This window comes from Gossypium hirsutum, chromosome D04, assembly GCF_007990345.1.
Source record: "Gossypium hirsutum isolate 1008001.06 chromosome D04, Gossypium_hirsutum_v2.1, whole genome shotgun sequence".
Lineage (NCBI taxonomy): Eukaryota > Viridiplantae > Streptophyta > Magnoliopsida > Malvales > Malvaceae > Gossypium > Gossypium hirsutum.
Genome location: NC_053440.1, coordinates 32,080,387 through 32,089,852, shown reverse-complemented (window position 1 = coordinate 32,089,852; position 9,466 = coordinate 32,080,387). Strand labels below are relative to the sequence as shown.

Below are 9,466 nucleotides of genomic sequence, written 5' to 3'. Positions count from 1 at the left end.
CTTTTAGGCGACTTGTCCTCAAGTCGAGCCATTTGTCCATGGGAGAACTTTGACTCATGCATGGTTTTCCTCGGTCAAATGGGATGGAAGATGTCACACAAACCTGAAAAATTCTTACCACAGCCAATAAAAAGAAACTCAAAGGAGTCAAATTCAAATGTGTTCGATAGTTCATAAAATATTCATTCAATCGAACATATGCCAAAAATCTCAATTGGACAAAGCAAGCATACATAAATTTATCAAAGAGTTTCGTTAGACCATCGTTACAAACATGAAAACTAAGTTGGATCAAGGGATAATTGGTTAAAAACGATGGTAGGCACTTAAACACATTATTCCTCATCCAAAACATTTTAATTTCTTTAATCGAATATAGTAACTCATTTGGTCGTTTGTCTTGCTCATGCAAGGTATGCCATGGCCAAAGGTATGCTAATTCTTCCTTTCGTTTTTGAACAACATGAGGGGAGTCTCCAAATTCCAACGTAATAATCACATCATCACAATTCCAAAAGGAAAAATGCATCACATCAAAGTATAAATAATTTCCAAACAACCAATCAATGGAATTTTCAACTTCAATCGAAGTGAGCAAAGATATTTGAAAATTTTCAGATGACTTACCTTGACGAATATGAAGAGAAGAAAATTGAGGATTGGGTTTACCTTTCTCAGTCAAAATGAATCTTCTCTCTTTGGATAGATAACGTAAGACAAACCTATTACTTCGATAAATTTGAATAGGTGGTGACGCACCATGACATGTCTTGCTCCTCGAGGGGTGGAATTCACAAAAATAAGACGGGTTAGTATTATCAAAAACTATGGACTTAAATGGAAAAGGAAAGTTACCATGGAAATTTGATTCAATTCCAAAAACATAGGTTGGCCTTACCTTCTCGAAATGAAACGAAAATTTCAAATGTGGCCAAACAAGGTGATTAATAAATGAATCAAAATTGAAACCCAAATCATTGAATTTCACCTTCTTATCAAAAATTCGAACTTCAAGCAAACATAATTTCAATGTAAATGATGCAAAGCGCTTAATGTTTCCATAAAATGAATTCATGTAGCAAATACCAGGCTTGAACACACGAACTTGATTAGGAATTCCAACAAGCAACATATTAGAAGAAGATATAATCAACTCACCACACGAATTATATTTCACTAGTTTAAACACACATGTTGATTTGACAAAACCGAGCATACCAAAATGCAAAGGTTCATACTTCAAGAGTATTAATCGGGAATGCAAATCACTACATGGAAATTTCGCACAAAAACTCAAAGATTGTTCATGAAGAACACAATTGCACATATCATGTGAAGATCTTTTAACATGGATGCCAAACAAAGAATTTTTAACGAACATGCAACTTTTCAAACAGGCAGATTTATCACAAATCAATTGAGCAGGCATATTTAAACATAAAGATTTAACACATGAGTTCAAAAAGTTTGCAGGGTCAAACACATGAGAATTTTTACGTGACAGACTTTGATCAAACATGTTCAAAATTTGCTTAGGGAAAACTAATCCAATGTTGTCAACAAATTTGCCAATGTAGTAATCGTCATAAAAAAAACTGTATATGGCACCTTTTAAAACAAAATCGTTAACAACAGTAAGTGAACAAAAATTATCCAAATCAAGTGACTTTGATTCGATAAACAAAGAATCCTTACCTTCCTTACCTTCAATCGCAAGTGGGTGGTAATCATTCGCGAACTTACCTTTTTCGAACAACCTAAAACACCTCCCGTTTGGAAGGTAATGTAGATGGAATTGGTCGCACAAACTTCTAGGAACCTGAAAAGTTAACTCATAAGAAGATCGAACAGGTGGGTTAGTGGAAATAATCCTCACTTGCTCACTTGTTTTCTCACTCGATTCTTTTTCTTCTGGATCACTCGTTTCTTTTGTTTCAATTTCTTTTTCATCTTCTTTTTCACTCTCAAATTTCTTTTCATTTCCTTTTTCATTTTCTTTTTGCTTTTCAAAGGCTTTTTCAAGTTCTCTCAAGATTCGCTCATTTTCTCTCTTACTTGCCTCTTGCCTCTCTTTTCTTTTTGTTCTCTTGCTTTTTCTTTTTCTTTTCTTTTCTTTGTTTTCTCTTTACAAGAATGTACAAAAGAACGATGAGAATACAAATCTTGTTCGAAAGATGAAGAACTATTTGCATATGATTCACAATCAAAACTTCGTGAAGAATACTCCGGGTAAGATTTCTTTGAAGATCTAGTAGGAGTATGTCTTTCTCTTCGAACGCCATCTTGGAATGAATCAAAATCGTAATCGGCTTCTCGTCTTCTCAAATTTCTTGATGAAAAGGACTTTCGATCGAAGCCACTTCTCGAATTCACTGATGAATATGCGTCATAGTATAAATCTCTTTGTCTCGAAGTAGATGGCCAAAAGGAATCACGATAGGAACTTTTTCTTAAGTAGTAGTCGGGGGTATATCTCCGTGGGGTTCTTGGTTCCGTTTTACGACTTGAAGAAACTCGATCACTTTGGTCTCGTTTAGTCGCCATTCTTCGCTTTTCTTGAACCAAATATTGGTATTCCGATTCGGTGAACTCTTCGTATAACATGATTTTTGTTGCTAAAAAGAAAATGTTAGATCACAAAACAAAATAAAAAAAAATGAAGTACCTCACCACAAACCTCACAATTTCGCTCGGAAAGAAAATTGGATAATACTCCACTCGTGTTTACACTTGTCTAATGGCTTTTGCTCGCTCTAATGTACTCACCACTCGAGCCTTTTTCCGCTCGTCTCACTCTCGTGAATTCGTATTTTGTTTCAAGAAGACTTATTGCGGCTTAGAGGGTCGGCTTCAAATGGGTTACAAGGGATAACGTCGGGTGTAGGGTAGGCTAACAAAGAAAAATAAAAATCAAAGTATGTGTGGCGTTTGGGGGGTAGAGGGAATGGTAAAATGAATGGATGCTCGGAAGCAACAAAAAAAAACAAAATAAAACTCACAAGACTTTTCACTTTTGTTTTTTCTTCTTTTTTTTAACTCGATTTTTTTGTCACTTTTTTTTCCTTTTTTTTCGATTTTTTTTTGAATTTTTTTTCTGAATTTCTTCTCCTTTTTTTTAAATCCAATACAATAGTAAACAAAATACAAGGAAGAGAAAAAAAAATTAAATTCCAACTCAAATTTTTTTTTTTTGATTTTTTTTTGACTTCATTTTTTTTATTTTTTATTTCGTTACGAACCTACTCTGAGCTTGGTACGAACGTCGGTATTCCTCGTTTTAGTAGCTCTTATACCAAATGATGTGATCCGGCTCGGTTGATTGAGTCGATTCACTTGATTGCCCGATCGTCGACGAGGAATAGTTGAGTTATCGGAAATAGGATGAAATAAGGCTAAAGATGCGGAAGCTTTCAAATGGTTTTAAAGGTTGGCTAAGGTGATGGTAAATTTATAAGGGTAGTAGGCTCGATTTAAGTATAAAAATAAGAAAAATGGAAGTTGATAAATGAAGGCTCGGTTTTGTAAAAAGATATTATAGTTGGGTAAAATCTAGGATAGTCGGTGGAATGGATAAATGAGCTTAAACACCAGAAACGATTCAACACTAAAAGTGTCACCCCGATTTCTATTCGGTTCAAGGTGGGATTGCGGAATTGTAGAAGGTTGAACGCCACACCAAAGCAAGGTGATAAGTTCAAAAGAGAACGATAGACGCCACTAGCACGCTAGATAAGTCAGATCGAAACTCGTACGAATTTAGAGAGGAGAAAACTCACTCTTTGAACAAAGTTCATTCAAATGATCAAAAGTCAAAAGTCCTTTACAAATGAAAGAAAACAAATATTTATAGGCACATAGATGACCATTCAAATTCGGCATCTAGGTGTTCACACAATAATAAAAACGTTCACACTAATGTATTAAAAGAGTTCATAAATTCGGCAGATTCATGCACTAGCTGAATGGACACTTTCTTCCCCCTTAGTTTGTGCATGAATGCTTAGTCATAAAGAAAGGCTTCAAGTGACTTGTATGTGCACCAAAATGTTGCATTCATCTCCTTGGGACGTTCATGCACTTGTATGGACCATGTATCTTCATAATTAAACACTTTAATGGCATGTAAGTTCATAAATGGTAGCATGAACCTAGTAAATTCGTTCTCCCCTTTGTGCATGCACTTAATTCAATCAATGTGTTGAATTATTGAGTTAATTCCTTCCCTTGGACGTTCTTGAACCCATCCATGCATGTGTAGTAGCCTATAGGTCAATTCAAAGTGTGAACATGTTCAAGGAGCTCTATGGTCAACATAGAATTAGTTAGCAGCTACTTCTTGGCCGAATAAGTGCCTTGGAAAGTTAAGAGACAGCCACCATACATGCACTTAAGCCATTCATGCATTCTATCATCCCATGCATTTGATCCATTCATGGACTAGCCTTTAATGTCCATACATGCATTCGACACATGCATGAATTTGTAGAAACATTGCATCCAGCCGTACATGCACCAGCATTTAATACTTCTTCATTCATGAGTGTGGAATGCCCAAAAGAGATGTTTCTTCATTCATACATTGTACTATCCAAAGGAATGTACCTACATGAAATAAACAAGTCATTAAGACATCTCATGAACACTCATAAATTCGGCATGATGTGAACACATTAATGTCATGCATTAATTCGGCTATGTGAACATAATCAATTTATATAATGACAATGATATATTAATAACAAATATTAATATAAGACAAGTTTAATGCTTAAATAAATATGTGCAAATTTTATTTAATGTATTAAAGACAAACCGAGTTTAAACTAAAATGAGCTAAGTTTTAGCTCGTGAGCTAAAGTTGAGCTGAGGCTAAACTCCTAAGCTGGATTTGAGCTAGACGAAGCTCGTGGAGCTGGAAACGAGCTGGGATCAGCTTGCCAACATGTCAATGCTCGGCTTGACAGACTTGCTCGATGAAGTTCGCGGGGCGTGCTCGTATCAGGGGGACCTCGTACGTTGCAGATGATGGTGGGTTAGAAGATGACTCCGATGTGGATCCACCTCGAGAGCCCGGGCCCGATGGTGCAGAAGTTGCATTATTTTCTGAATCGGAGCCTATTCCAATCGCACTTGAAGATGTTGAAGGGGGTCCAAATGAAGAAGAAAATCTACGATTCAGGGCATACTCACCTCCAGCCTACATGCATAATGTCGATCTGTCTGCAGATGATGCGTTGGAGTTTCTAGATTTACCACACCCGTTGCGTGATCGTACAAGTTCGGTACTGAATTCGGGTGAATTTGAAGTTGGTAATCAGTTTTCCAAAATGATAGTTTTATTGGTGCTTTGAAACAACATAGCATCAATAACGGTGTTAACTACCACTTGGTTAAATCCAAAGCTGATAAGTTTGAGGCGAAGTGTGCAGTGCAAGACGGTACATGTTCATGGAAAATCTACGCCTCGTTGAGGAAAAAGACAGGGTTGTAGGAGATAAAAAAAGTACAGAGGTCTATATACATGTACTGTAGGTACAGTATTTAGGGTTTCTGAATAATACTGTTATTATGTAATGTTGCATTACTTAATGTCCTCCATTTATAGGTATTTCACAAGATCATCCCAAGATGGATTCAGCTATGTTAGCTAGCTTGATACTATCCACGGTGAAGGCAGATCCCAGGACTTCAGTGCCGGTATTAATTGCCAATATTCATAGCCAAATAGCGTACACGCCCTCTTACCGTAAGGCTTGGATAGCTAAGTAGAAAGCGTTGGAGAAGATGCATAGTGAGTGGGATGCTTCATATAATGAAATATGGTAGTGGTGTCAAGTGCTAGAGAGATACGTCCCAGGTTGCATAACAGACCTTGAAACGGAACATGCGTACTACAACGGCCGATTTCTACGTGGATGCCAAGTGTTCAAACGTTTGTTTTGGACCTTTAAGCAATACCGGGACGCATTTCCATACTGCAAGCCATTGGTACAAATTGACGGTACCTTTATGTTTGGTAGATATACCCATCGGCTATTGCTAGCAGTGGCACAGGATAGCGGTGGGAGAATTTTTCCAATTGCGTTTGCAATAACACCAGGGGAGTCAGCTGATGACTGAGATTTCTTTCTATTTAGGTTAAGGAGGCATGTGTGCCCCCAACCTGATATCTGTGTTATTTAGGATCGGGGCACCGATATACTAACTGCAATTGATCGACAGGAAAGCTTATAGCAGCGCACACACCATCGGTATTACCTAAGGCACGTTGCTTCCAACTACTACAGGAAATATCCATCTAAGAGTGAACGACGACAAATGACCAACATGGGTATTTAGTCTCTATTAATATAATTTCGTTTGTCATTTTAAATTTATTCTAATTGAAAGAGTGGTATGTAATATTCGCTATGAACTTATATTGGCAGGGTATGAAATAAATAAAGATCGTATTCATAAGATGTTGGCAATTTGCATTCAATTAACAGTGAAGACGCGGACTACCTTTGTAACATACCTCTCGAACAGTAGACACAAGCATACAACGGCGACCTACGATATGGTCATATGACCTCAAACCTGGCTGAATGCATAAATTCTGTTCTAAAAAGAACACTCCATCCACCGATAACATCGGTTGTGCGAGAGACATATTTTCATTTAGCGGTGTTATTTCCAAAGCTAGCAGGGAGTTACACAGGCCAGATGCAAGGAGGCCATGTATGGTGCAGTAAAGTAGTGCAAGAAATTAACAAGGTCAAGGCGCGGGCGAACACCATGCACACAATCTGTCACGATCAAGACAACTTATGGTTTTGCGTTACAGAGTTTGACAGATCGCACCAAGGTGTTATTGGCGGGCAATATCATGTGCGCTTGCAAAATAGGACTTGCGACTGTAGGATATTTGACGCACTTCGTTATCCATGTGCTCATGTAATTGCAGCTTGTCAGAATCTCCGTCTAGATCCGATGAGCTATGTTGATGAACTGTGCAAATTAGAAAACATGTACAACGTCTGGAGACACGTATTTCCACCGGTCCCAGATGAACGTAAGTGGCCGTTTGTATCGCTTGTTCTCTTTAAGTTGTTACCGAATAGAGAATTGCGTCGCAAACCAAAGGGTCGACCTTGTTCGACTAGAATACGTAACAATATGGATATTCGAGAAACAGCCAGTCAACAGAAGTTGTGCAGATGGTGTAGGAACCCAGGCCATACAAGCCGATCATGCCCAAATCGCAATAGTTGAACGTTATTGTAAAAAAATTTGTATTATTTATATTTTTTTAAATTGAAAATTGGTACAAATATTCAGAATATTGACTTATTTAAAAGAAAATCTATTTTATTAAAAATATTAAAGTAAATTACAATTACTTTATTCAAAACAACGTTTTATTTTATTAAATGAAATAATATAGAAATATTCAACATATTGCCTTATTTAAAAGAATTTCTATTATATTAAAAATGTAAAAGTAAATTTCTATTTTAGTACATGAAATAATATAGAAGAATTTCTATTTTATTACATCAAATAATATCAAAATATTCAAAATGTTTGTACAAATATATTAAAATAAAAATCAATCTCCGTGCTCGTTGGATTCAGTGCCACATGGCGGTCATCGACGGTTACGCGCTGGATTCCTTTTTTGTCTAGCTTTCGGCAGGGGTTCTGGTTACTTCGAGGGGATTCTGGTTCCTCCGGTAAGAGATCTAGTTGTCAGTGTTGGGACGATGAGCCACATTAATAGAATAGTGACTGTGGATGTGTTTGCATCACCAACGGCGAAGCTGTTTAAAACTCATACGGTGATGGGGATTGGTAAAAAGAAGAGTTCCCCGACGGCCCCTCTTGCGACCCCTCGTGCGACGCTGGCCTATGCATCGACGGTCCACTCGACGTAATCGAAATGGAGATGAACTGGGCCATGGACTCAAACCTGCCATAGGACTATAAAAAGGAAACATATAAGGGTTAGGATACATAAAAGGGCTAGGATACGCACCTGACATCATTTGAAAAGGCTGTGCCGTGGATATCGTCCATTGAACTACTGGGTTGGGTGACTGTGTTGGTGCTGTTGCTGGGCCTGGTGATTGTATGGGCACTGATGATGAGCCGGGTGAATGTCTGGGCCTCGTTGATGGGCCTGCATCGTCGTCCATTCTTTTTGGATTTAAAGGGCCATGTCGTTCCCTTTGGACATGCAATTGCTGCTGTCTCTCCTGTACCGACAGTAAATACGGCTTGTCATGGATCCTAAACCATAGCATGTATGCCAGCACGTACGCTAACTCTGGAACGATGATCGGTTCTCGAGTAGGTATATAGTCATACCGATCTTCCCACATTTGGATGTAGTATGACCAAAATCTCGTTCAATCCGTATGCAATTACCGTAGGTCAATTTTGTGATGATCATCCAACACCTCAGGTGCCACGAGAATCAGTTGTCAGAATCCAAATTACCGTAATACTTTGTCTGACTGGTGCATCTCCACAGTCGCATAGTTGACCAATGCGACTTTCACATACCAAGCGTTTGGATTTTGGAAGTACTCATCCGGAATTACTGCCTGAATTGTCGGATCCTCGTATGATGTCCATTGAAACTATATGAACATGATGGAAATATTAGTTATATACATAATACATAATACTAAATACTAAATACTAAATACCAATCGACTAGCTCATGGTGAAAATATCTATTTTATTTAATACTTTCTTGTGCTTCCGACTGTTGGTCTAATAGAAGCCGTATATCTTCAAGAGAGGTAGGTAATCGAGCATAACTTGCCAAATGGTTCCACCTAATTAAATAAATTTTTAGCATACTATTATATTTTAAATCTACATAAAAATTGTAAAATCTAATATAAAATTTACCTCGTTGTGAGTGGGAATGTATATGGGTAGTCCACTCGAGGACGTAAAAATGGAAAGCGAAACCGTGCCTATGACTGTAATAGTGACAGACAACCTCCAATTTTCGCTTTATTCAGTCGCGTCACCCCGCACATCTCCCGGTATAATGTTGCCAACACGGCAGACCCCCAACTAAATTCACCAGCTACTTTAAAGTTAACGAGTTTCAGCAGTCATCTTAGATGTACAAGGTTCCGTGACAAGTCCGGCATCAGATAACCTCCAATTATCTGAAGAATGTATGCCCGAGCATATCGGATTCTTTCTAGTTCAATATAATCATCATCCGGATCCGGGAATATGTCTCGTAACCAGCCCATCTCGATCCGATCTCCGTTAATATTCTCTGGAATAGCGCCAAAAAGCTCGTAGCATATCGCTCCTCAATCACCAGATTGAACAGAGCCGGTGACTGCGTACCCGTCCACCGGCAATCCCAATTGCAAATTCACATCTTCTAAAGTGATAGTACACTCTCCACATGGAAGATGAAATGTGTACGTTTCGGGTCTCCACCTTTCAATCA

The 9,466-nt window shown here is 38.1% G+C and overlaps 1 protein-coding gene across 1 annotated transcript in view; it reads left to right on the top strand.

The window, feature by feature from the left end:
* Nucleotides 1–8,950: 8,950 nt before the first annotated feature.
* The window catches only part of LOC107898209 (nuclear transcription factor Y subunit A-2), a 12,643-nt gene continuing 12,127 nt past the window's right edge, over nucleotides 8,951–9,466 (top strand). Inside the window, exon 1 of the mRNA XM_041091407.1 lies at nucleotides 8,951–9,041. Within this exon, the coding sequence (XP_040947341.1) occupies nucleotides 8,951–9,041 (91 nt within the window). The remainder of the gene's footprint in view (nucleotides 9,042–9,466) is intronic.